The 27,316-nt window shown below is 40.8% G+C and overlaps 1 protein-coding gene across 1 annotated transcript; it reads right to left on the reverse strand.

The window, feature by feature from the left end:
* Positions 1-2,210: 2,210 nt before the first annotated feature.
* si:dkey-225f5.4 (uncharacterized) lies at positions 2,211-15,087 on the reverse strand. Its single transcript, XM_060901761.1, has 10 exons — positions 15,012-15,087; positions 14,630-14,726; positions 11,733-11,856; positions 11,418-11,575; positions 11,131-11,187; positions 9,495-9,637; positions 7,981-8,146; positions 7,711-7,850; positions 6,173-6,335; positions 2,211-2,443 (listed from the first exon to the last, which is right to left on the reverse strand). The coding sequence occupies exons 1-10, from the start codon at positions 15,065-15,067 to the stop codon at positions 2,378-2,380; spliced, it is 1,170 nt and encodes a 389-aa protein (XP_060757744.1). The 5' UTR covers positions 15,068-15,087; the 3' UTR covers positions 2,211-2,377.
* Between the last annotated feature and the right edge of the window lie 12,229 nt (positions 15,088-27,316).

A 27,316-nucleotide genomic window follows, 5' to 3' on the forward strand; every position in this document is an offset into this window, starting at 1 on the left:
ACTTGAAATTTTACCCAATTTATTTTTTCCCCAAGTGGAACAAGAAAATGAAGTAGCACCTTTAAAAAGTTGAAGTTTGTTTTTGGGGACCACCCTAATGTTGCAGGCATCAAATTCAAAATGAGTGTATATTTAAAAATAATAATAAAGTTTATCATTAGTTTGAACATTAAATATTCTATCTTCCTATTGTATTTAACTGAATATAGATCAAAAATGATTTGCAAATCTTTTTTTTTTTACACATTTTACAGAGCATCCCATTTTTCTCGGAATTGGAGTTGTAGATTAAGCTAAATAATCTTTGACCCTAGGAGTTGAGACCAGTCAACCCCATTGTTAGTTCATTTGAAGATCTAAAACCTGATGTAAGGGTTATTAAATCCCAAAAGCCCACCAGGCCTTCTCTTCATAAACAGAGCAAATGACAGTGAGTGAAGAAGCTTCCCTCCCTCCTCACATACTGAATACAGAAGTAGGCCAATCTGCCCTCATTATCAACTTTTCCCAGCCTTTTCCTATTGGTCAGTGCCAGTATAACTTCCCATCTCGATCATCCAGTAACTGATAAGCAAAGACCCTGTAGGTGTAACAGAGTTGCTTATTATCCAAAGAGGAGGTTATGGATGACTGAAGGAAAGGGAAACACTTTCTAGGAAATAGATTTTCTATTTCATAATAAGTTGACAAACGGTTGAATGAAAGGCAAGTAACTGGACTTGAGAATTATTCTAATCCCAGGTTCAATGAAACAAAATTATTTATATTTAGAGAAGGAGCAATCTTGCAGTCCTGGGAAGAAGGTTATATCTAGTACTTGAAAGGTTTTTTTGTTTTGCCTATTGATGGAGACCACATACAATCCTACAGAGGGGCTTTGTTTCGCAGAGATTTCCAAACATAACCACTTTAGGGGGAATCTAAAAACCTTTAACTACCCAAGTAACCATTCATAAACCCTTATTTCGTATGCAATTATGAACAAAATCTGGTGTGTGCTCCCTCCTAGTGGTGGCCTGTTTATAAACAATTCAGAAAAAGAGCAATTTCATGCGTTTCTCAATCCTACTCCTGGAGGGCCCCTGTTCTGCACGTCATCTATCTAGCCATCCTTGCGCCAAACACACCTAATTGAAATTAGTGTGATTAACAGGTTCTTGGTTAAATCAGGTGTGCTCAACTAATCAAAAGCACCACTGAGATCCGTCAGGTAAGTAAAAGAGGGAAAGAAGAAAAGCATGCAGAGCAGGGGGGCCTCAGGAGAAGGATTGAGAATCAGTGATATAACAAATGCGGTACACTGTTCCACATCAAGGTACACAAAACTAACATGAGTACCATGATCCATTATTTAACATTAAAAACACTATCAACTTCAGCATTAATAAAGTAATTAATAAGGCCAATTAGACACCACCACCATGATTTGATTTAATTAAGGCATCAGTTCATATCCATGGATGTGTTCAGTTTTAGTTATGGAAGACCACCTGGATCTTTTTCCAGTTTTCAACTGTCCAGGTTCAGCAAGCCTATAACCTCTAATTATTGTTCTTGAGTGGAACCTGATGCAGTCTTTTGTTGTTGTAGCCCATAAAGCTCAAGATTTGACATGCATTCTAATCTGCTTTTCTGCTCACCAGTTATAACATTTCCATTTTCCACACAATTCTGTTTAAACCCTAGAGATTGTTGTGTGAAAATCTCAGGAGAGGAGTAATTTCTAAAATACTAAAACCAGCTTGTCTGGCATCACCCACCATATAGTCAGCGAAGTCCCTGAGAACATTTCTTACCAATTCTGATGTCAACATTACTTGAGAAAACAGTAGAATGACCTGTATCTGTATGGTTTTATGCCACCGCAGGATAGGAAGATTGGATAACTACATGAATGAGCAGAGGTACAGGTGTTCCTATTTAAGTGGCCAATGAGTGCACATACTGAGATACAAACACGGGAATCAATTCTCTACATTTACGATCAGATAAAACTCCTTTAAAAAAAAAAAAAAACACCTAGTGAAGACTTAATTTTTGTTTTTCGTAAAAAAAACTCTAGGAAAAAAAACCAAAATGATTTGTCGAACTTGCATGCATTTCTTATATAAAAAGACAGAACAAAAACACAGAAAAAGACAGACATTTGAAGTACATGTTGATGCTCAAAATCTGTTCTAGTTGATGCACTACTTGGTGTAGACAGGTACTAACAGCACTGAATAAAACACTTTATTCAGTTTATATACATGACCAGCTGAAACACAAGACTATTTCAGTATACACCTACAGTTGCGATGCAGATATAATTAACAATTTTTACTGATTCACTTCAGGACCCTCTCCCACCCGAGTCGCGTGATGCTGCAGGCAGTCTTTATAAATCTGGATACAAGAAGAGAAACTCGAGCCAATCTGTCAGACTAGGATTCATCACAGGGGGCTGAAAAGTAGAGCATTAAAATCAGTGAGTGTAACAGCATGCATTTATTCAAATGTGCAGCATTTATATACAAACAAGATTTCATTCTGTACAGTTCTTATACTATGTAACGTTTCTAAAAACATTACAGATTTAGTGACTCAGGCAAAATTCCACTTTTTTTTTTTTTAAATGATGTATGCTGTATTTCGAAATAAATCATGGTAAACATTACCCAGGTGATGTACCACTGAAATGAGGTTAAAGGGGAACAGAGGGCAATATATAGAGTAAATATAACAATAAAATACACATTGATGAACCTTATTCAAGACTTACAAAAGTTTTTTGTTCTAAGGTTGGAAAGTTAGTGTTTTGAAAGTAGCTCGAGCAAACTATTTCCGCAGTTTGAACAGCCCGCCATGATATTAATTTTATCCAATCAGAATGCACGTTCATTTTCTCTGCGTAACACTCATGACGTATGTATGTGCCCATTGAGGTTGGGAATAGCACGTATGAAATACCTGTTTCTGCCTCTTGCGACGAGTTCGCAAGTCCACGGGTGGCGCCTATCTCATTGCAGCAAATAAATTCTGCTGGACTCGTGAGCAACTCCACGTTACATTTTCCGCACGAGCACCACGCCGTGTCACCTGCACGCAGACGCTCTGCCCCACGCTCGCCATGCCCATGGTCAGCATCAGTCTCATCCTCGCCGTCATCCGAGCTTTCTTCTCTTATTTCATCACCGGAGTCGAGAGTGCCTCTCCTAGGTTCAAACTGGTACCCTTCTAAGCCATAGCCTGCTTGCAGTGTGTCTTGCGTGATCTCTTCGTATGATTCGACAGAGCTGTCGCTTTCACTTGATGCGCCCGACGCCATGATTACACGCTTATCTCCTCTATTTCGGAGAGTTCCGCTAGTGCAGTGGGTAGCGCTGACGTCACGGTCTTTTAAAAATGGCGACTCTTGTGTGGTTTAGCATATAAAGTATTATATTTACAATTACCAAGATATTTCGTTGTTTTCTAGTACATAAATTTGATAGAATACTTAAATATGTTACTTTGTCACATCAGCAACCGTATATATTATATTTTGTACCCCTTTAAATTAATGTCAAATGTTAACATTAGAAAGAAAAAGAAATCATGTTCTTTGTTTAAAAAAACAAACAAAAACAAACAAACCCCACACCCAACCTGAATCTGGTTTCCACAAAAACAGTAAAACACCAGACGTCTCAATAACTGGCAAAGTTAAACATAACACACTTTAAAGCCTCTTTTTTTCTAGTGTCATTTAAAACCAAATTTGCAGTGATTATATACCAAATACTAGAAGGGCACTCAGAGTTCATACCTCCACCAAGCCATGTTTTAGAATATCCTGGATCCTCATACATATTCGGATTTGCATTAAAATCTAAATCAACTTTTCCTTGGCCCATGGCCCGCCTTTCCTCAAAATTTCATCAAAATCCATTCACTACTTTATGTTAGGAAGAGACAAACAAACGGAGGTGAAAACAACCTCCTCCAACAAAGTTGGCAGTAGTAATAAATGTAGGTTTTCAATTATTTAAAAAAAAAAAGTTTAAAATCCTCACTTAAATGCTTCTAAAACACCTTCAAATAGACTCCCATGTTATTCACTGTGAACTTTTACACCAGATAGAAACTTCATGAAATACAGTATTCATGCTAATGTGCTGTTTAGGACATGGTCATAGTTTAGCTTTTAGTCCTATAATAGCAGCACATATCCTAGCACTGTGTTACAATTCAAACTTCTAACTACCACTGACTGCTTGAGTCAAAATGTCATTGGTGTAGTTTGAAAAGAGTTGCAGAGTAGTTGCAGTGTGACGCGTGTCTCAGCGTTTCTGGTGTAAAGAAACTTAACACCACACGGATTATAGCAAAGTACTCCAAATGGTACTGCTGAGTTGCAGAACATGTAAAATAGGCTTTATCTCGGCATTACTGGGAAACACCAAAAAATGTGAGGTTTAAAAAAAAATGGAGCATTTATTTTCAAATGTTTTTTTTTTCAATATTTAAGACCATGTGCACTCATGTCCATAAATATTTGGACATTGATAAAATTATTGTTACTTAGCCATCTACCACAGTATATTGTAGGTCATACCCTGCCTGTCACCCAAAGTCAGCTGGAATTGGCTCCAGCGTCTCCGTGACCCTGATGGATAAAAGGTATAGATAAAGACTGTATGGAAGGAATATGGTATTCATAATTATGTTTTCATTAATGTATAAGTCACCTCTAACTACAAATTGTTGTGCTGTCCTAAGCTTAGAATGAGCTCTTCATATCTACATAGGAAGTGGGTCCTCATCCACAGAGCCCGCCATGTTGTGCTGCCATGTTTTTACAGTAGTCCAAAAATGGAAGAGCTCAACACTGGCTCTAGAGAGTGCATTTCATGCTTTGACAAATGGCAGCTTGAATCCAGCACCAGAAGAAAGACGAGAAAGATGATGAAAAGCTGTTTTATATCACAAAAGTATCAGAAACTCACGTAAAACGATTCAAATGTTGAGTACCCTAACAATCGCCAAGATAAACAAAAAATTTGGCTGGACATGCACTCAATGCCGTTGAGATGAAATGGCTGTTGTGAAACAGCTGGTGTAAAGCTGCAGCTCTGCAGACATATTATAGAGCAGAGGTAAAAACAACAAACGTACTGCAATTCCTACACTGTTCACCCGATTTTGACAAAGACATTCAATTGAAGGAGAATTATTCAAAATTCATTTTAAATCAAATTAAAACGGGGAGTCTTGTGAGCTCGTTCATTATTTAATTTCAACTCCTATATAAGCAGTAGAAACCATGAAATAATTTTGCAAAATGTTTAAATATTTATGGACATATGGAAGTTTAACAATTTACTACTTAATTCTGTAAGCTACAATTTCAGACATTTTAAGACTTTAAAGGAACAGTCCACCGTACTTCCACAATGAAATATGCTCTTATCTGAATTGAGACGAGCTGCTCCGTACCTCTCCGAGCTTTGCGCGACCTCCCAGTCAGTCAGACGCGCTGTCACTCCTGTTAGCAATGTAGCTAGGCTCAGCAAGGCCAATGGTAATTTTTGGGGCTGTAGTTAGATGCAACCAAACTCTTCCGCGTTTTTCCTGTTTACATAGGTTTATATGACCAGTGATATGAAACAAGTTCAGTTACACAAATTGAAACGTAGCGATTTTCTATGCTATGGAAAGTCCGCACTATAATGACAGGCGTACTAACACCTTCTGCGCGCTTCGGCAGCGCATTGATATCTGAGCTCCGTATCAATGTGCTGCCGAAGTGCGCAGAAGGTGTTAGTACGCCTGTCATTATAGTGCGGACTTTCCATAGCATAGAAAATCGCTACGTTTCAATTTGTGTAACTGAACTTGTTTCATATCACTGGTCATACAAACCTATGTAAACAGGAAAAACGTGGAAGAGTTTGGTCGCATCTAACTACAGCCCCAAAAAATACCATTGGCCATGCTGAGCCTAGCTACATTGCTAACAGGAGTGACAGCGCGTCTGACTGACTGGGAGGTCGCGCAAAGCTCGGAGAGGTACGGAGCAGCTTGTCTCAATTCAGATAAAAGCATATTTCATTATGGAAGTACGGTGGACTGTTCCTTTAAGGCACAGGAGACACCCTGCACTGAGTACCATCACAAATACTGCAGTGGGGATCTTTCCTGACATTTTTACCTGCAGGTCAGACAAATTAAGAAGCTCCCCATCTTTGCGCACAGCAAGCAGTTTGGCTTGGCCACTTGACGGGTAGCCCTCGTCCAGCTCCAGGTGGCACACTGTGGTGGCAGACTTGAGGAAAATCAGCAGGCGCTTTGCTGGGCACCAGTCGATTGCAAACCTGAGACATTTTTTTTTGTGTTAACGAGACAGACACATTTTACTCAAATGCAGTCATCCAAATCTGGGTCATAAGAAGTGTCAGAACACTCAAGGTCAACTGAACAGAAACAAAAGTAACTGATGATTTCAGGTGAACTATGTCAGGTAGATGCCACAATGACAAATCATGACTCATATTTTTACAATAACATTTAAAATATGCAGTAATATTTAACTTGTGATTTTAGATGTATGCAAGATGTTATTTTTAATGGCCATTTTACAGTTTCAGAATTGTTGACCGCTTCCTTGACGTACCATCTCTGGTATAAAATGTTACAGGTCAGAACTGTAGTTCAGGTGGAATTTTTCAACCTACACTAGAATTTTTAACCTAGTTCATAATTTGCTACTTGTATTAGGGAGACTCAAGGCCAATTTATGCTGACAATGCAATCCTCGCAGATGGCGTCTGCGTAGCCCCCCCCCTTCGCAGATGCTCTGCGCGCACCTCCCAAAAATTGTGCCCACCGCAGAAGCCTCGCAGACAAGAGGGCTCTGATTGGTCCACTCTACATCCGCTATACACGCACTTCCGCGTCCCTACTTTCCCGGTTTGGTTTGTTTTCACGACCGCCATTTTTAAAAACACGAGCGAAGATGGAGCAGCACGAAGAGCGGTTGATCGAGGAAGTACGTACATCTATACGACTCCAGTTCTAGTCATTATAAGTAACCGGAGGATAAACACTCCACTAACCACACCCACCAACTACTCCTAGCGATTTCGCGACTTCGCGCCCCCTTGCATTGTGGCGGTGAATAACATCGCGCACGCCTATTACTCCCCGCTCAACGATAAATTACAACTGTCTGCGAAAAGCTATCTGCGAAAGCCTTGTCGCAAGAGCATGCAGAGGCCCTTACTATATCTAGAGTTAGGACTTGGGAAAACTTTGTATTGTAAACTACTTGATGATGTAATAAGACTGGATTCATTAATGAATTCAAAATATATATCACTCCTTCCATCACAGTTGTCACTGATGTAGTGGTTAAGGTCTTGGGTTAAGAATCAGAAGGTTCTGATTTTGAATCCTGGTTAAATATGATTTTTTTTTAAATGCTAATTAGGTAGATATGAATAGGTAGACAGACAGACGAGGAAATACTAGGTAGGTGTAGACAGAGAGGAAGTGGATGGAAGAAGGAGAGACAAAAGGAGAGACAAATGAAGTGATTAAAAATCCCTTTTAAGAATCTTAGATAATTCAAAATTGCAACTAGGTTGAAAATTATGAACTAGGTTTATTAAAAAAAACCCAAAACCTAGCTTGAAATTTTTTGACCTGCAACACAAACATTCCAGTTTTGCATTACTATGGTCTCTGTACCTGGAATGCAGAGCCTGGATTTCAGCGAGCATCTTTCCTTGACTAATATAGCACTCCATCACTTCCAACAGCGCAGCACTCAGCTCTCTTATAGGGCCTTCTACTGACTCCTCCAAGAGGCCTGCAGTGCCCTGAAAAACCTGCATTGGACAACACACGTCTTAAACACAAGTAAGCAACACATTTTCTCTTGTAGTCAGGGTCAAAAAGCTGGCACAAATAAATAACCAACTAAAAAAAAAAAACCCAAACAAAATCACCCCTTTTTACCTGCAGGCGGAAGTGGTCTTCTGTAGTCATGGTGACAGACAGATGCAGAGGCTGTAGGGACTGCTGGGTGGAGCGGGGCAGAAGCTCGAGACACAGCTCTGAAGGGCTTGCAGATAGCAACCTGTACTGCATATTAGCCTGAGTGACTTCCAGGGTAGCCTGTAACCTGAAAGAGGATACAGTTACAGCCAAGATGATATGGGATACTCAAACAAGGTTATGCACTGAAGAAATCTGCAGGTTGCAAATTCTTCAGACAGGACCTCAGCTATTTCTAGTTTACAGTCTCATTTCTGTTGCTAAAAAAAAAAAAAAAAAAAAAAAAAAAGTGGTGTTTGTAAGATTCCATTCTAGAGGCACACACCCTATAAAATGAAAGGGCAAAAAGGATCAATAGTTAAAAATGGTGCCCAAGTATTGCCTATTGTATTTTATGTGGTATGCTGGCATTTCTAGCAGCAAGCACAGACATAATAATGACTGGACCAGACTGTTTCTCTAATAATAAAATAACAATATCAATAATCGAAAGTGGTCTTCAGAACTACTCATCATTCAAGGGATTTGATGTACTATTATTTTACTAATTTTTTTTTTTTCTTGAATAATGCATGCTTGTACACACAATCATATGCGTTTGTTGCAATCTGTTAAAGAAAAATCTTTCATTCTGGCATGTGGCTGGATCTCAAAACACTGTTCTATGCATAGCGTGAGCATGTCTCATGGTCGCCGTTTCCCAAACCATGTCTCAATTCACCATGAGACTGATGTGTGGACAAGCAGTTTGCTACTCTAGAAACTGCAATCAATCAATACAATGTATTTTGCTCACATTCAAACACTGTAATGCCGCTTTTCCACTACCAACGCGGCTGAGTCGTGCCGTGCTGAATTGGGCTGAGTCGAGCTGAGTGGGGCTGTTGGGGTTGCATTTCGACTACAACCGCGCTGAACCGTGCTGGCTGGAAGTGGGTGGACACATTGGGTGGAGTTAGCGAAAGTGGGTGGACGTCACGTGATGTCGTTAGGCGGCGCAAACAGTGACATCAGTGACCTTTTAAGCGGTAGTCTCACGACCCGGATAGTAAACAATAAACATGGAGGACATGGAGTCGTTAGTGTTGCTGGTCTTGGTGCTGTGGCTTGTCGCCACCGACAACGCCAACAGATACTGGCAAGAGCGTATAGATGAGGCGAGGCGCATAAGGCTTCAGAAATTCTCGTAATTCTTCTTCTTCCGGGTTTACAGATCCCAGCGTGCTCGCGGGGCGTGTGTGGGCATGTGAGGACACTCCTCCTCACCAATCAGTGCACAGGGAAGTGTCTCCTCACGCCCCTAGCCCCACTCGGCTCGCTTCAGCCCTACTCCAAAACCGTGCGAGTTTTGGGTGCTGAGTCGGGCTGAAGCGAGCTGAGTCGTGCTGCTTTGAGGTAGTCGAAACGCGAGCCGTGTCGGGCTGAAGTGAGCTGAAAAAGGGTAGTGGAAAAGGGCCATAAAAGAGGATACTCACCTGTCTCTAAAAGCGGTCCAATTAGCTGCCTGGGCCAACTGTTCATCTACTTGAATTTTGAGTTGAGAAAGCCGTCTGTCACAAGCACGCAAGGCACTCTGGGCTCTCTCCAGGGAATCATCTATTTGCAAATTCATCTGTTTCTGTGGGTGGGGGAGAACGTGTGTGATATTAAGCATAAGCTCATTTGAAAATTAAAGCAAAATAAGATTTTATAAAAAGGGAAATTGTTTTTAATTACAGTATGGACGATTTTGGAATTGCACACACTGGTAGAAAAATTTCTCTGTGCAGATTTATTTGTAACATGAGTTGTGTTGAATGCACACATTCTGTGTGCAGTGTGGCTGTATCCCATATTGCACAATGCACACAGGGTTCAAGCAGAGATCTTGAAGCACTCACCTCCATTAGTCACTAATCGGCTATCAAGGGTTATTTCTCTTAACAACTTCACAACAGGATAACAATATAAATTCTACAACCACAATAAAATCAGATGACTCTCATCCAGCAGCTTAAGAATAATATTATACTCATTCACTCTCTGACTCCTGTATTTACATGGTATCACACACGCTCTCCTGACTGGTTTCAGCTCCTGCCAATCACAGGGTAGTCTGAGTTTTTTCATGCCTGACACTGGGGTGCGATTTTGCACCAACTAGACAACCCTAACACAGGGGTCTGGGAATTTTTCTTTTTTTGGTCCCCCCTGACTCATGGGTTTTCTTTCCCAGTTTTAAAGGAACAGTCCACCGTACTTCCATAATGAAATATGTTCTTCTCCGAATTGAGACGAGCTGATCCGTACCTCTCCGAGCTTTGTGCGACCTCCCAGTCAGTCAGACGCACTGTTACTCCTGTTAGCAATGTAGCTAGGCTCAGTATGGCCAATGGTATTTTTTGGGGCTGTAGTTAGATGCGACCAAACTCTTCCACGTTTTTCCTGTTTACATAGGTTTATATGACCAGTGACATGAAACAAGTTCAGTTACACAAATTGAAACGTGGCGATTTTCTATGCTATGGAAAGTCCGCACTATAATGACAGGCGTACTAACACCTTCTGAGCGCTTCGACAGCGCATTGATACCTTCACTCCTGGTTTTTTTTCTCTCCCCCGCCCCTCGACTAACCTCTGACTATTACTGACCACAGCACTGATGTTTCCAGTCACATTGGCTATGTATTGACGGAAGTCAGGGGGGCGGGGGAGAGGGGGAAAACAGGAGTGAAGGTATCAATGCGCTGTCGAAGCGCACAGAAGGTGTTAGTACGCCTGTCATTATAGTGCGGACTTTCCATAGCATAGAAAATCGCCACGTTTCAATTTGTGTAACTGAACTTGTTTCATATCACTGGTCATATAAACCTATGTAAACAGGAAAAACGTGGAAGAGTTTGGTCGCATCTAACTACAGCCCCAAAAAATACCATTGGCCATACTGAGCCTAGCTACATTGCTAACAGGAGTGACAGCGCGTCTGACTGACTGGGAGGTCGCACAAAGCTCGGAGAGGTACGGATCAGTTCGTCTCAATTCAGAGAAGAACATATTTCATTATGGAAGTACGGTGGACTGTTCCTTTAAAACTAGTCATCTTGTTAGTTGGATCATGATTAAAATACTTACTTCAGCTCTCTGCTTTGACTGTAATGCAGCTCTCTCCTTTTCCTTGCACTCCTCTTTCTGAAAGAGATTATATTTCGTGAGTGTCATTTATAGAAAGTTCTTTATACACCATCTCCAGTAAGGCCACAGAAAAGGTTTGCATTGATTTGCAGCAGAATTCTGGATGATTTTGTGAAAACAAAATGAACCAGATTTAAGCCAAAAGGAAACCTGACAGTGTTATTTCTTGAATGATTCACTTCTAAGAAAAACTAAGTAAAAGAGAGAGAGAATTTAAAAACAACCACCTTCTTTTCCAGGGCTACCAGCAGAGCCTCCAGCCTTTGCCGTTTTTTGAGTAGCTCTTCCATGTGCTCCACCAGTGTGCCTATTATCCCCTCGACTTCCTGGACTTGCTGAAGATACTCTGCCTTCAAAGCTTTCCAGAGAGTGCTGGCCTCAGTATCTGTGTACATGAGAACACACAATCAATCAATTAGCATTCCCCAATGTCCACCTAGTGCATGTACCATTATTCAGCTGCTGATAAACAACAACATTTTTCATTCTATTAAAACACTAAGAAAGCAAGCTCATCCAGGACCCAAAACAGTCCCTCTCACCTGGTTTAGGTGGACAGGGTTCATTCAGAAACTGCTCTGCTGACTCCAGACCTGCAAGAAGCTTCAACATATCATCCATCACACCATACTGCTGGCACATGAGCTTCTGTTTCCGTCTGCAGTCCTTTTCAAAAGAAACAACGCACATGTAAATAGGTTGAAATATACATATACGGTACAATACTATGCAAAAGTCTTCGGCAGCCTTTTTTTTTTTTTTAGTACAAACTCCATTACACATTTTTATTTTATGACTTATCAATTCAGTACAAAAACATTTGTGATTTCCAAAAATTCATTTTCCAAAACAAAATTAAATAATAAAGGGAAAAAATGGTTGTATGTTAATAAAGAAAGAAGCATAACATGTGAGACCACTTTTCAAACAAAACACACAATGAAGGGTGCAAAGTTTTAAATAAGAAGCAAGTGTGAGAAAGCCTCCAGAAGAACTGTGGCTGGTTCTGTAAGATGCTCAGTAAAACTTATGGCTCATTTCCTTATAAAACTGCACAAACTATACCAGAGCTGATTATGATTATTATTGTTAAATGATAATAATGTGCTTATGCACAGCGTGCGTGTGTGGTGTGCTTGTCATTCCCGCTTCCAGCTGCAGCTACCATCTAGCTCCATGAGCAAAAAGAGGGGCCGAGTGCGTAAGACCTCTCCTGATGGTTCTACGGCTGCCACATCAAGACCCTCACAGTGCCTCCTCGTTGGCACACCACAAGTGACGCTGAAGTGTGAGGGATCTAGGAGAGGGAAACTCTGACCACAAACCTCCGCTGCCTTGCAGCTACACCCTAGTGAGGAAAGGCTTCGGGACTCAACCCTGAGGAAAAATCCGGAGCTGGAGTCCCTAAGGCAGTCCAACATCAATGACGATGTTCTTCCGGCAACTCCTGCAGTCAAGCCGGCTCCAAGTGTAATGCCCGGCATTCCCTCAGATGCAGTCGGTTCAACTGAAAGCGGGGCCCTGTTGACTGGGCAGCACTAGACCTCCATACAACTTGTCCAGGCCTGCGCCCTGGAGAGGTCACTCCAGTCTCACGTCTAGGTGAGAGCACAACTCTGAAGACAGCAGTTACGAGTTATAAGTCCCCGCTTGATTCGTTTGGAAAGCTGTTTTCGGCATATACTTGGCATCACATGGCGTGACAAAGTCACCAACACTACTATGCTGGCTGCCTCAGTATGCATCTCACCCTTTGTGAGAGAAGACTTCGCTGGATTGGACACGTGCACCGTATGCAAGACAGCCACATTCCCAAAGACCTCTTGTATGGGGAACTTGCATCAGGGCAAGGCTCAGTAGGCCGTCCAGTTCTCCACCTCAAAGATGTATGTAACCGTGACATGAAGCTGACTGACATCGACTCTGACAGATAGGAACAATCATCTTGCAATAAGAAAAGCTGGTGCCACGCAGTCTGCTCTGGAGTCAAGAGGGGAGAGCCGCAACCAGCAGCTGGAGGACAAGAGGAGAAGTCGGAAGCAGAGGCAATGGGAGCGGGCCCTCAACCCACCATCCAACTTCATCTGTGTCAACTGTGGAAGGGACTGCCACACAAGAACTGGACTTCTGAGCCATTCTCGACGCTGCTCCCAACTAGACTGATGACCAGCCAAGGCGCTACCATCATCTCTCAAGATGGACAGATGCCAGCGGTATTATGTGCAAAGGGTCATCACACAAAATATTAACCATTTCATTTATTACCGTTTTCTGTTCTTGAAAGCATTTTTTAAATGTAGAAAAACATTTAATTTCATTATTTTTGAAGACATTTTTGCTCAAAAATATTTATTTGCATGTGCATAAGATTTTTGCACAATATTGTACATATTACAAGATATGAAAAAAAGTGACCGTAGACTACATTTCCATATTAAACCAAGCAAATACATAATCTGGCTCCAGTGCTTTCTTATCTACTGATGTTCACCTAAACCACAGACTCCCAACTCTAGTCCTGGAATATCCACAATACTGCACACTCCCTGCTCCAACACACTTGATTCCACCAACCAGTTACTTAACAGTCCTTTTAGATGTATTTGGAGCAGGAGAAACACTAACGGGGTAACTCCAGGACCTGGGCTGGGAACCTATGATTTAGGCCCAATCCCAATTCTAATTTCTACCCCTACCCCTTCCCCTCCGCCTTCCCCTTGGAACTGAGCTACAAGGGATAGGGCTTGAAATTCAACCCTTACGTATTGGGATAGCCCTTCAACGATCGCATACGTCATCGCGTACCTCCGTCAGCGTTTACGTTAGCAAAACGCGACCAAATGCGTCATTGGCTGCGACCAGCCGCTACAGTCAGAGCCAGAAATCTCTGCTGGCAGGGTGTGATTTGTACCACTGAATGGGATATCTTTGGCGCTTCGTGCACCACATCCGACAGAATGAGGTGTCAGAACACTCATGTAAACAATAAAAGCGAGAATAACAGAACAAAACGTACGCAATAAAGCAACCGAAAACAATACTCACTCCCAAAGCTTTTTAGCAGCAGCTTGGATTTCAGAAATCGCTGCTCATTCTCAGCTCGAAAGCGAATCAAGCGGCGTGTTTCCTCTGGATAACAACTTAAAACACGTAAATAATGGAGAAAATACATTTATGACAATCTTTCGCCGCGGGAACCGCCATCTTTATGAAATCCGCATGGCATTGTGGGAAATCACTCAAACCCCTTCGTTCGGAGTCTGCTCCAGGAAAATCTCCGTTTGGAGGGGTACAGAAGTCCTACCCCTTCCCCTACCCCTCCGCGTTAACTGGGATTGGGATACCCCTACCCCTTCACGTGAACGCGCAAAATGGAGGGGAAGGGCCAAGGGGTTGGTCCAAGGGGTGAAATGGGATTCGGCCTTAGACCAGTGCTCACCTTTAAATAAGCGGTCATAACTTTTCCTTCTCCAGCGTCCTGGACCTCGGTGGAGTCGCATGTCTTCAAATGATTAGGGTCTGTTTTTTCTAGTAACCTACATTCAAACATGACAGTTAACAAATATAAAAAGTAAGCAAGTATAATTCCTACTGCGCTGGTAACACCACTTCTACAAGCTGGACTATTAAACCAGGGACTCGCTAATTCTGCCACACACAACACTAGCGAGCTGACTAGAGTCTGTGACTCACGTACCAAATATAACGTCTTTCACACAATAACGTAAAAACTGTATGAACAGAATAAGCATATTTGAAAGTTTTTCTTAATCGTAAAGCGTTTTTTATTATTTATTAGTGCATTGCCAAAACATACGTACACAACTGCTCTTTCTGTCGCCATTTTTGTTTTGAAACGTACCCGCGCGATTCTCATTGGTCAGAATCATCTTCTTCTGTCGATTTATTGGCGGTTAACAGTCGATGTGTATTACCGCCATCTACCGGGCTGAGGTGTGATCTCAAGGGATATTAATCGTTGCAAATGCCTGCATGAGAATAAATCAAAACTGAGCCTGTAGTCAGACCTTGAGCAGGTCATGTCCTGATAAAATGTTCAAAACGATATCAATATTATGTCTCGAGCAATGCGTCATCACAACAGTACAGTACACAGTGAGACACAAGGTCACAGAAGAATTCTAGCCTTCTAGCTGAAATAGTAAAATAGAATGGAGTAGAATATTAACAATATTAAGAGATGTATGCTTGAGTCAATCCTTGCTCTTCTTGACGTGTATTGGTGCTCAGAGGGCGGGCATGCCCTATCAGCCCTCGTCCCACCTCACCGGAGCTTAGAGAAACTCCGGCCAAATTGTCTAGAATTTGTGTAACCAAACAAAAATCTGCCCAGAAACCAATTACGAGGATAACCAAACAAAATCTTCCCGTAAACCAATTACGAGGATAACCAAACAAAAATTTTCCCGTAAACCAATTACAAGGATAACCAAACAAAATCTTCCCGTAAACCAATTACGAGGACAACCAAACAAAATCTTCCCGTAAACCAATTACGAGGATAACCAAACAAAAATCTTCCCGTAAACCAATTACGAGGATAACAAACAAAAATCTTCCCGTAAACCAATTACGAGGATAACAAAAAAAAATCTTCCCGTAAACCAATTACGAGGATAACCAAACAAAATCTTCCCGTAAACCAATTACGAGGATAACCAAACAAAAATCTTCCCGTAAACCAGTTACGAGGATAACCAAACAAAAATCTTCCCGTAAACCAATTACGAGGATACGAGGATCTTCCTGTGAAACCCTTCACGAGGATAAACAAGTCATTGCAGATTGATTATAAAAAAAAATAATAATTCTATTTGCTAGTTGAGTGTCCTTTAAATACTGTGTTAGAGCTGTTACTGCTGATTGTGTGAATGGCTGACTTAATAAGTTGTCTATAGTTACAGATTTTCTTAATGTTCTCCCCATCATCTCTCTTTCACTGGAATACTGTGTACAGTGTATAAGAACATGCTCAACCTTTTCTACTTCTCCACAGTGTGCACAGGCCCCAGAACGATGTTTCCCTATTGTATACAACCCACTATTTAGACTTGTGTGTCCTATCCTCAGCCTCGTCAACCAAACCTCCTCCTGTCGTTTCAGTTCACCACCCCTTCTAAACACCACCTCATCTCATTATCTCTAGCCGCTTTATCCTGTTCTACAGGGTCGCAGGCAAGCTGGAGCCTATCCCAGCTGACTACGGGCGAAAGGCGGGGTACACCCTGGACAAGTCACCAGGTCATCACAGGGCTGACACATAGACACAGACAACCATTCACACTCACACCTACGGTCAATTTAGAGCCACCAGTTAACCTAACCTGCATGTCTTTGGACTGTGGGGGAAACCGGAGCACCCGGAGGAAACCCACGCGGACACAGGGAGAACATGCAAACTCCGCACAGAAAGGCCCTCGCCGGCCACGAGGCTCGAACCCGGACCTTCTTGCTGTGAGGCGACAGCGCTAACCACTACACCACCGTGCCGCCCTAAACACCACCTCCTTTTGTAAATTATATAGATGCCTTCCTTTCCCCTCTGTATTCCATCTCTCTTGCCACATTTTGTTGATGTTATCTTTAATTATTACTTTAATTTCTGCCTTGCTTAATGGGACGTCTAACTCAACCTTATTTGCCTTGATGGCCTCTTTGGCCATTTTATCCACTCTCTCATTACCCTCAACCCCCTTATGAGCTGGAACCCATGTGAACTGAATAAAGGTTTTATGTTGATTTATCTTAAATACGAGATGGTTCATTTCATCTAAGAGATCTTGTCGGCATGCAGATTTTCCACTCTGGATACTATTTAAGGAAGACATAGAATCTGAGCAAATAACTGCTTTACTAGGCTTCACCTCCTCCACCCACTGCAGGGCCAGTATAATAGCCATCATTTCTGCTGAAAAAATTGACAAGTGATCTGACGTCCTTTTCCCAATACTTATATTGTAGCTGGGGATGAATACTGCTGCTCCTGTCTTACCAGTTTCGTCTTTAGAAGCATCTGTATATATCTGTGTCATGTCATCATACATTACTTCTAAATACTGCTGTACATTCTGATTTGCAATCTCCTTAGTTTTCAAATTTACAATAGGGAAATAAAATAACCAAGGGGGAATGATTGGCCTTGTAATTGTTTTGCAAAGAGGAATGCCACTGATCCCCAATAGATCTGCCTGCTGATTACCATCCCACCCAAAACTGCATACGGGTCGACCATACTCCTAGCATTCCCTTAGTACCTGTTTGGTTGGGTGATTGTCTTCATGACCCTGTAGGTTTAGCCAATATGATACTGATAATTTCAGTCGCCTGAGGTCCAGTGGCATCTCCCCTACTTCCACCTGAAGTGTTGGGACTGGAGAGGTCCTGAAGGCACCACAGCATATATAGAGGGCTTTGGCTTGTATACTATAAATTCTTTTCAAGGATGTGCCTGATACCCCCCAGTCATATTGGTCAGAATTAGCCCCACCTTTTGCTATATTTCTCTTCTTCCTTAACACATTTTTAAATGCCGGCTTGCAAAACCAGCTACTCGGTTCGTTATCGCCCCCACATGGACTGGAGTGTGGCGCATCGCGGATGTAGTTTCCGGAATGTTTTCCAACTTTGATGTTCCTTGCACTACAACAGAGCTTCAGAGACTTAACATCCCTTCCCCCCAAATAGACACACAGATAAAACTAGTAAAATATTGGGCATGTTACTGGAGCCATTAAAGCTTTTTATTCCTGAATTTTCATCCACAAAACCCCAACAAATTATACTGTTGCATACGACGTCACATCCGCCTCATTAGATATGCAAGACGTGAAGTGGTGGTCAGCTAAGCTCACAAAGTATCTCTGGGGCGCCTTGCTAGTCGTTAAAATACCATACACTTGCATTGTTTTGGGCTGTTTGAATCAAACAAACTATGAAACTGATAAAAGTTTATTCTGGGTTCCCTATGAAGGGAAAAAGAGCAAAGGATTTTACCAAAAGACAACAAGAAAGGTGTCTCTTGAACCCTTTGCTACAATGGAAGGGAGCAGAGTCGAAAAACACTCGAGTTTGCAGTGCACTCAAAACAAACAAACAAACAATCTTATCAACAATACCTTCCTTCATTTTATTACAAGTGAAAATCAAATTGGCACTCTTTTTAAGGTGCTGAGCTTTGGAGATGATGTGCATCTTGCAAGAAACATATGATAGCTGTTTAACCCATTATGTTCAATGACCTGCCAATTTGACCTTTAACTACAATAACTGATTAACTGCAACAACTTTGACAGTAGTAACTTACTTGATAGTTTCATCTTATTTTTTTTCCCCACAATATTAAGCAATAGTCAAACTGCCATCTGGTTACACCGTGTTGAAAATACATCAACACTTCCTGTGCTCTTGTTCTTCCAGCTCTTAGGCTGTACATGTGTCAGCCCTGTGATGACCTGGCGACTTGTCCAGGGTGTACCCCGCCTTTCGCCCATAGTCAGGTGGGATAGGCTCCAGTTTGCCTGCGACCCTGTAGGACAGGATAAAGCGGCTAGAGATAATGAGATGAGATGAGACAGACCGCCTAGTGGTCAGTGTTAGTAATTGCCAGTCATGCACACCGCCTAGTGGCCAGTGTTAGTAATTACCACTCCTAAACACCGCCTAGTGGCCAGTGTTATAATTACCCATCATACACACCGCCTAGTGGTCAGTGTTATAATTACCTAATTACCAGTCATACACACCGCCTAGTGGCCAGTGTTATAATTACTTGTCATACACACCGGCTAGTGGCCAGTGTTATAGCTGGTAAAGAAATAAAAAAAAGAGGCTGGCTATGATATAAGACAATTCTACAGATGAGCTACCATCTGTTTCTGGGTTATAGAATTTTCTTATTTCATAGCCAGGCTCATCTCATCTCATCATCTCTAGCCGCTTTATCCTTCTACAGGGTCGCAGGCCAGCTGGAGCCTATCCCAGCTGACTACGGGCGAAAGGCGGGGTACACCCTGGACAAGTCGCCAGGTCATCACAGGGCTGACAGACACAGACAACCATTCACACTCACATTCACACCTACAGTCAATTTAGAGTCACCAGTTAACCTAACCTGCATGTCTTTGGACTGTGGGGGAAACCGGAGCACCCGGAGGAAACCCACGCGGACACGGGGAGAACATGCAAACTCCACACAGAAAGGCCCTCGCCGGCCACGGGGCTCGAGGGCCTTCTTACTACACCACCGTGCCGCCTAGGCGGTGTGTATGACTGGTAATTACTAACACTGGCCACTAGGCGGTGTTTAGGAGTAGTAATTACTGACACTGGCCACTAGGCGGTGTGTATGACTGGTAATTACTAACACTGGCCACTAGGCGGTGTGTATGACTGGTAATTACTAACACTGGCCACTAGGCGGTGTGTATGACTGGTAATTACTATAACATTGGTATGGTGGCAGGCACAAACAGGACCGAAACCGTCAGAAAACTCCTCGATGGGTTTCTTTACTCTATGTCTATAGGGCTCCGCTCTATTAAACTTATTATGGAAAGAGATTTTGGCGACTTTTAACAGCTTTCTCAGTTTGTGCTCCTACATACATGGATGTTTTAGGGAATATTGAAGCCACGCTTCACTGGAGAAGCTGGAATTCAGTATCACTTTTCTAACAGTTCATTAAACCTGAATTTGTGATGTTCGCCATCTACTAAAGTTCAGTGTAAATTATAATGACGGTGTGACTTGGCAAAAAGAGATCTAGAAAATAGCGAGCTAGCCTCGTTAATATAGTACTGCTTTGAGGCCCTTGGTTTGCTAAATAATCTCCAATATACACAGTCCTTCAGCCCACTTAAATATTCTTTGGAGAACCATATAAACATTTCCCCGTCATAAAGGGGTCTAAACCTGTTGAGAACATTTTAGTGAAGAACTATGGAATATGGAAGAACCCAGAGCCTGGCGTGGTGTTTTTTTTTGTACAGCTCATGCAGTATTCAGAGTAAAACTGTGGTCAGCTCTAACTACCCAATATGTTTAACTTATCTTAAAAAAAAAAAAGTTATTTCAACTCTGCTCTTAAATCACCACTTATCACGTTTCTATATTGGCTAAAAGAGTAAATTTATTTAAAAAAAAAAAACCCCACACACTCTTCAGGTAAGATTGAAAACGGGTAAAACAAAGCTTTTAAAATACAAATCAGAAAAAAATGGGATGGTATTTCAAAATTGAAATTAAAAACAAACAATGATTAGTAAATAAGCTTTGACCTGTATTGCGGTCAAAATACAAACAGCACATGATCTGATGTTTTACTTCACAATTTTTTTTCAGAACACACTTAATTTTGATTCTTGCAACACATTCAAAAAAAATGCTTCATCTTCCTAACTTTACCACTTTCTAATGTTGCCATTCCTTCTCACAACACTTCAAAGACATTTAGGGACTGAAGACACCAAGTGATGGTGTTTCAGGTGTTATTTTGACCCATTCTTCCTGTAAATAGGTCTTAAGGCATGCAACAGTGCCAGGTCATCATGTTTTCCATTTCAAAATTCACCACACATTCTCCATAATACACGTTTCCACTGTGTGATGGTCCATCCCAGATCCCTCCAAGCCCAGACAAGTCAATAGTGCTTCTGGACACAGTTAATATAAGGCTTTTTGCACAGTAAAGTTTTAACTGACATTTGTGGCTGTAACTCTGTATTGTAGAGTTTGACAAAGGTTTGCCCAAGTAATCCTAAACCCATGTAGTTATATCAGCTAAATGATGGTTCTTGATGCAGTGCCATCTGAGGGATCGGAGATCACAAGTGTTCAGCTTAAGCTTGCGCCCTTGCCCTTTATGCACCAAAATTCCTCCAGATTCCTCGATTCATTTAAATATCATGCACTATTGAAGGTAAAATATCCAAATCCCTTTGTATCTTTCTTTGAGGAACATTATTTTTAAACATTTCAATAATTTTATCATGCATTTGTTGATAACCTGGAGATCCTCAGCTCATCTTTGCTCCTCAAAGACTAGGCCTTTCTTGGATACTGGTTTTGTACCAAAACATGATCAATAATCACATTATTTAATTTTTTTAACCTCATTATTAGCCATAAATTGCCCCAGTAACAATCTTTTTTGGAATGTGTTGCAGCCCTGAAACAGGAATGGATGTATATTAACAAATGAAATGAAGTTGACCAGACAAAACATGAAATATCTTGGCTTTGTACTGTCAGCAACATCTTTCTTTTTTTATTTGCATTTTTCATACTTCCCAACTTTTCCTGATTGGGGGTTGTATTACACAATTGGATGAATATTAGCAATGAAAATATGGCCAAATCTTTTCAACCTATAACTGATCAGATTAAAACGGCTGTGATTTTATATTCTCTAATTTTATTCGCCAAACTATAAACTAGTGTAATATGTAATAAATTGTAAATATTTAGTCCAGAATGTTGGCAGCATGTGCAATATTAACTCTAGTAACAATCGAGCAGATCATGCTCCAAAACAGTTTCTAATATTAGAAAAAACATTGAGTTGTGGAGCAGTATGGCTATTGTGGCACCTTTCTTCTAAACCACATGGGACAAAAATGCTTTACATACTTTTAAATAATTTAACCATATTTCAATCAATCACTCTTTCACTTGCAGAAACACACACATACAGTTACCGGTTTTCTCATCTTTTAATAACACATTCATATCTATGCTCTGTATTGTTTACAAGAAGTTCAGAACAAATGTGGATGAGAAAGGAAAGAAAATTGGCAGGCAGGAAGGTGAAAGTCCAGATAGTGTCCATGGCACCTGCTATAGAGGGGGCTGTGGGTTGGGGCTCGGCGTGATACATCACTCTTCTTCCTCTCCTCCTTCTAAACTGTGCCCTAGTCAGCTAAATAGGTCCTTACTTGCCTGTTGCATCAATAAAGATTTTAAAAAAAGAAAATGATTTCAGTATCATGCTGCTCTGCAATGTCTCAACGAGTACTATGTTGCAGTTCACAGAGAGAGCGAGAAAGAGAGATCTAATGCATCCAAAACGAGATACAATCCTATGTCATTCCAAAAAAAAAGCAATCAGAAAAATTAATCAAATAAAGGATGAAGAATTGCAAACTTAAAAACGTAAGTCAATCTAATGAATGAAAAAAGAAACTGAATAATGAAATTGATATTTTCCTTTTTACTTTTCCCCTCCATTTATTTTTATTTAACAAAATCAATCTTGAATAATGGTCTAAATAATGGTGAAAAATCTTTGGAAGAAAAAAAAAAGTTTTTATTAATACACTATCCACTACGGTATATGGAGATGCTTCTACCCAGTTGTTTACATCATTATTTTATTACTTATTTTTCACTTGAGAATTTCAAAAGGTTTTTTTTTTTTTACTTTGTTTCCTTCCCCCCACCCCCCATTTTACATTTTTTCTATTTATTCATGTGTTCTCTAAGAGGTAGATCAACAAAAAAAAAATGTTACGTGAATATAGGTATCGTGCTCATGATTGAAGATAAATGAAAAGGAAGGACGATGGGGTGGAAAGCTGAGGATGAGAGGGACTCCAGTTTCCCTTGATGCTGATCTGGGACTCGGTCACATCCAACGTCAGTCCTTCCAAAAGAACCACCAGCACAGGCGTCCGAACAACTTTAACAACGCGACAAAGTGAACTGACTGTACGGAGCACTGGTTTAATGGGAGGTTGAAAATAAGCAGAATCAGGAGGTAGAGTCATGTGTTTGAGGGTTATTGAGCACTTCATTTAGTGGGTATTTACACATCACGAGTGAAGGCAATGCTTCACAGCTTTGCGTGCTCTCAAGAATTGACCGAGTAGTGACACTATGTAGAGTTTAAATGAGAGGGTTCTCCATGTTCCTGATCCTTCACTGCTTGTCTACAAACCAAATCCTCCCAACACCAAACACCCAGATCTCTGCTCACCAAATCCTCACCTCCCTTCCCCCTCTATCACGGCCTCAACTCTAAAATAAAAAGAGTGACTGAAAACAAAACAAAAAAGAAGCAAAAGGAAAAAAATAATAATAAATTAAAGAAGTTAAAGTGAAAAAAGTAACATGCACTTTCGCTCTTGTCAGGTTGATAAAACAATCTTATGGCTAAGTCTTGAGGTAGCGTTTCCTAGTTATGTGAGGTTTAATTCGTCATTAGCACCCAAATGGTTTCTTTGAGCAAAGGCCAGAAACTAGCAGGAAGAAATTCCTGTGGTGCGCATCTGTCTGTCTGCTACACCTGACTAGTATGAGGTTAGATCTGTTGCCCATGTGTAAATCTGTGCACTGAAATGGATAGACTTATCCTTTTATTTTATTATTTTATTTCATCTTCTATGATTTCCAGAGTATTAACAGTCCTTGTGAAGGAATTGCATAAGAATCACAAAAAAACATGCAGTTGTGTTCCTGAAACTTGTAGTATGCAGATTTGGGGTGGCATTTTGTATTTTTTTCCTTTTCTTAAACAGAGCGAGTACTGAAGTGGAAGTTATTAGTCTTCACACTACGTCTAAAACAGCTTGAACAACCTAGATGGGGTCTTAACGGAGTACACTTTAAAAAAAAAAAAATATCTGTTTGGCACAGGTGTTAACTGCATTACAAGTAACTGGTTAGTATTTTAAATGATCTAATAGCAGTATAAGATCTCTGTGCTTTTCTAAAGAAACCTGATCGAGAGAGAGAGAGAGAGAGAAAATATAACTGATCCAATTGAAGGCAATACGAAATTTTTTTCGGGAAAAAAAAAAATTAAGAACCGAAATCAAGGGTCAAACGACTGAACAGAACTGAGAAAACGGACACAAACAAGGCCAGCGTGAGAGAGGGTGAAGGTATATACCAAACCCAAACAACAAAATGTCATTCATATGTAGCAAATAATGTGAATAAAGGAAAAACAAATTGCGAGTTGTATACAGGGATGAAAGGAGAAATAGATGGAGGACTAAACAAGTGAAAAGGAGAGGAGGGAGATGAGTGTAGTATTCATCATACATTCAGCAGCACTGCATGACTACTCATTTTAGTGACCTAGAATTAATATCCAGCAAATCTGTAAGAACATAATGAAGCCTAAACTTGATTTAAGTTAGCTTTCATAAATGTCTACCTTTATAAAAAATAAAAAAATTAAAAAAAGGAAAAAAAAGTCGGCCCATCTTCCTCTCAACTCTTTTACACCTTACATTCCAATTTAAAAACTGAACAGCTTGACTCCATATTTCCCCAGTGTTCAAAGATCCTAGAGATTTTTCAGTTATGTTCCTTTTTTTTTTGTCTAAAACCGATGAAACAGTACACAACCAGATGTCATGCCCAAATAAAGCTTGCTGTTAAACAAAAGGCTGCAGTCTGAACAAATCTAAAGTGGTGTGCATCTTACGGTCTGACAGAAATCTACAGGTTAGAGAGACTGACTTTCCTGCCACCTGAGGAGGAGGAGAAATTTTTTTCACATCAATGCAACCTGAACACTGCTGTCTACTGAGAAAAAGGGAAGCGTAGGGGAAAAAAGCAACAATTTCAACCTGTGAGTGAATATGAGCACACAAGAAGGTGGCATCGAGCCATGCGTAGGTGGAATATGTACTCATCGAAAAAGGATTCTGGCAGTATCTATTAATCTTTCGCATTTAACTCGCTACATATTGCCCAGCTTTGTCCACGTGTCTTTTTTTATGCTAAAAATACAAAAAAGTGTTCAGTTGCTTATTTTTTTTTAAGCGATTTATATACACATGTTAAATTCATCTCTTATGAAGTGACTGCTTTCTTCATTTTTCGCTCCCATTTTCCAAAGTATTCGCATTCAGTTAAAAAAATTTAACCGAGACCATAGGATAGGATGTTTATTCTGTCTTTTGTAACACCCCAACCACTTTTCCTCAACAAAAATCTATACACTTAAACTGTTTTCCTTTTCTTTTTCTCTTTTTTTAGGAAAAAAACAAACAAACAAAAACCAAAAACACACATCCCATCACACATACATATAGGAGGATGATGATGAGTAAGCACTATGCCGAACCTAAGCTTGATATATAACTCGATGATGTAGTTACTGAAACGTCACTGGGCCGCTGCTCAACATAGTCATGGCACAAACCTGGCAACCGAGGAGACTCCAGGCCTTCAGTGCATAACATTCATGGCAACACTGCTGGCGAAACCAACGAAATAGGGCCAGAAAGAGACGCAATGCATCCTTCAGTCAGCGAAGACGCAATGCATCCTTTTACTGTCGGTTATTAATAAAAGAAAGTTAGTATGTCAAACAGTTGTAAGCCTTTCATACTCATTTGAATTAGGACATAACACCATGACTGTCGCACCACTACACAAAAAAGCCAGACACTTCAAATTCAGTTAGTTATAGGTCCAAAGACAACCGAAGAATCCGCCAGCACTGTTTCAGCAAATAGCTAGACATTCATGCCTCTTGCCTATATGGATCCTTTTGAAATTAACTGTGGAAAAGGTGTGGGGTGCCATCCATACACACACACACACACACACACACACACACACACACACAAAAAAAAAAAAAAAAAAACTAGGGGGAAGAAAAAAAAATATCCAACAATAACTAAAAATATTTTTTCCTTAAAAAAATAAAATATTCAGGACTATCAGCTTTTATATAAAACACCAGCAAGCAAAAAAAAAAAAAAAAAAGCCGTTAGGAATACTGAGGTAACAATACCCTGAGGTAGGTTTCTATTTTTTTTCTATCTAATCAGTTCGAAGATGAGTGAAGAAAGCCAGCTTTCTGGCCTCCTCATCAGCATACATCGAATGAAGTAGGGGAGAGAGAGAGAGCGCAGAAGCCATTTAACATCACCTGCTGTTGACCTCTGACCTCAAGGCAGGGTGGAGAGCTGGGCCATGGGCTCATTCATGTGATCTTAAATCAACGACCAAATTCATAAAATTGTAGGCCTACTGATGATTGAAGTTTGGCTCCTGCTGTCAAGGTCAATCAAGTTTGTATTATTTACATGTTACTCTAATCCCTTTTCATTTTTCTGATGCAAGGGAAAAAAAATATTATATATATCATCAGAACTCAGCAGCTCCGTGCTCTCCCAGAGGATTTCAGTTAAATCTTGGTTAAAAACCATACACCAGCAAAAACCAGATACCGGAAGCCGAATTTAAATGTCTCAAAATATCTGTAAAAATTGGTCCGATCCCAGTGCCACATTCCCTTTCCTCTGCCATTTTCTTTGCTCTCTGAGGGGCCAGGTTAACTCACATATCATATATATATAATATATATAAAATATGCCATTTGGGCGTGGGCCACGCGCCGGCAAGCATCGCGGGCGTAGTTCAGGGCTGGAGTTGAAGTTTACGTCTCGGAGCTGAGCCTCTGCAATAGAACTGCAGGGTCAGCCTCGGCCCGCCCACTTACTGTACCCTCACTGTGCTTCAACAGTGCTTCAATACAAATTCATGAAGATTATATTTACAACCTCATTTTTCTTCTTCTTTATTTGTCCTTACCCCCAACAGTTTACTGCCGGGGACTTAAAGAGCAGTGTTAACAGCTATGGCCCCTCCCATAATTTTCTGTAGGTGAAGGATGTCACCTTATTGACTCGATGTGATGGGTTCTCCGCTCCCCTCTCCCCCGCCTCTGCCTCACTGCATTTCATTATAATACCTCTGAATAAACATTTCTATACATATAGCTCTTCTTAAAAAAACACCCTTAAAATACTTGAGTGACTGGTGATGGCAGGGGTGCCCCAAGCATAATACGATTCATGAGCGCGTCTCTCAGGGTTCTCAAGGCCACGTAGCCATTATTATTTCATCAGCTGCCACAAGGAATCCCTGCCATGCCCAGTCAGTCGACCTGGCATCTGGTCTCTGTTTCCTAGTTCTCTCTCTTCTTTTTTCCCCCTATTTTTAAATCACTCCAAGTTCTAGTTTCTTTTCTCTAAACTTTTGTACTCTCTCAGGCATTTTATTTCCTTTTTATTCCCCTCTTTGTTAAATGCTCATTTCTCCCTGTCTACCGCTGGGTCTGTGTGTCGCTCTCTCTGTCAGTCTG

The sequence above is a fragment of the Neoarius graeffei genome, chromosome 20 (assembly GCF_027579695.1).
Source record: "Neoarius graeffei isolate fNeoGra1 chromosome 20, fNeoGra1.pri, whole genome shotgun sequence".
NCBI classification, from domain to species: Eukaryota; Metazoa; Chordata; class Actinopteri; order Siluriformes; family Ariidae; genus Neoarius; species Neoarius graeffei.

What these genes read in the sequence shown, in the direction of transcription:
- si:dkey-225f5.4 (XM_060901761.1), bottom strand. Translation starts at nt 15,067, where the DNA reads ATGAGAATCGCGCGGGTACGTTTCAAAACAAAAATGGCGACAGAAAGA. An exon ending in TTATGACCGCTTATTTAAAG is followed by an intron (nt 11,857 to 14,629) that starts GTGAGCACTGGT and finishes TCTTTTGAAAAG; the next exon opens with GACTGCAGACGGAAACAGAA. An exon ending in TTAATTTGTCTGACCTGCAG is followed by an intron (nt 2,444 to 6,172) that starts GTAAAAATGTCA and finishes TCTACTTTTCAG; the next exon opens with CCCCCTGTGATGAATCCTAG.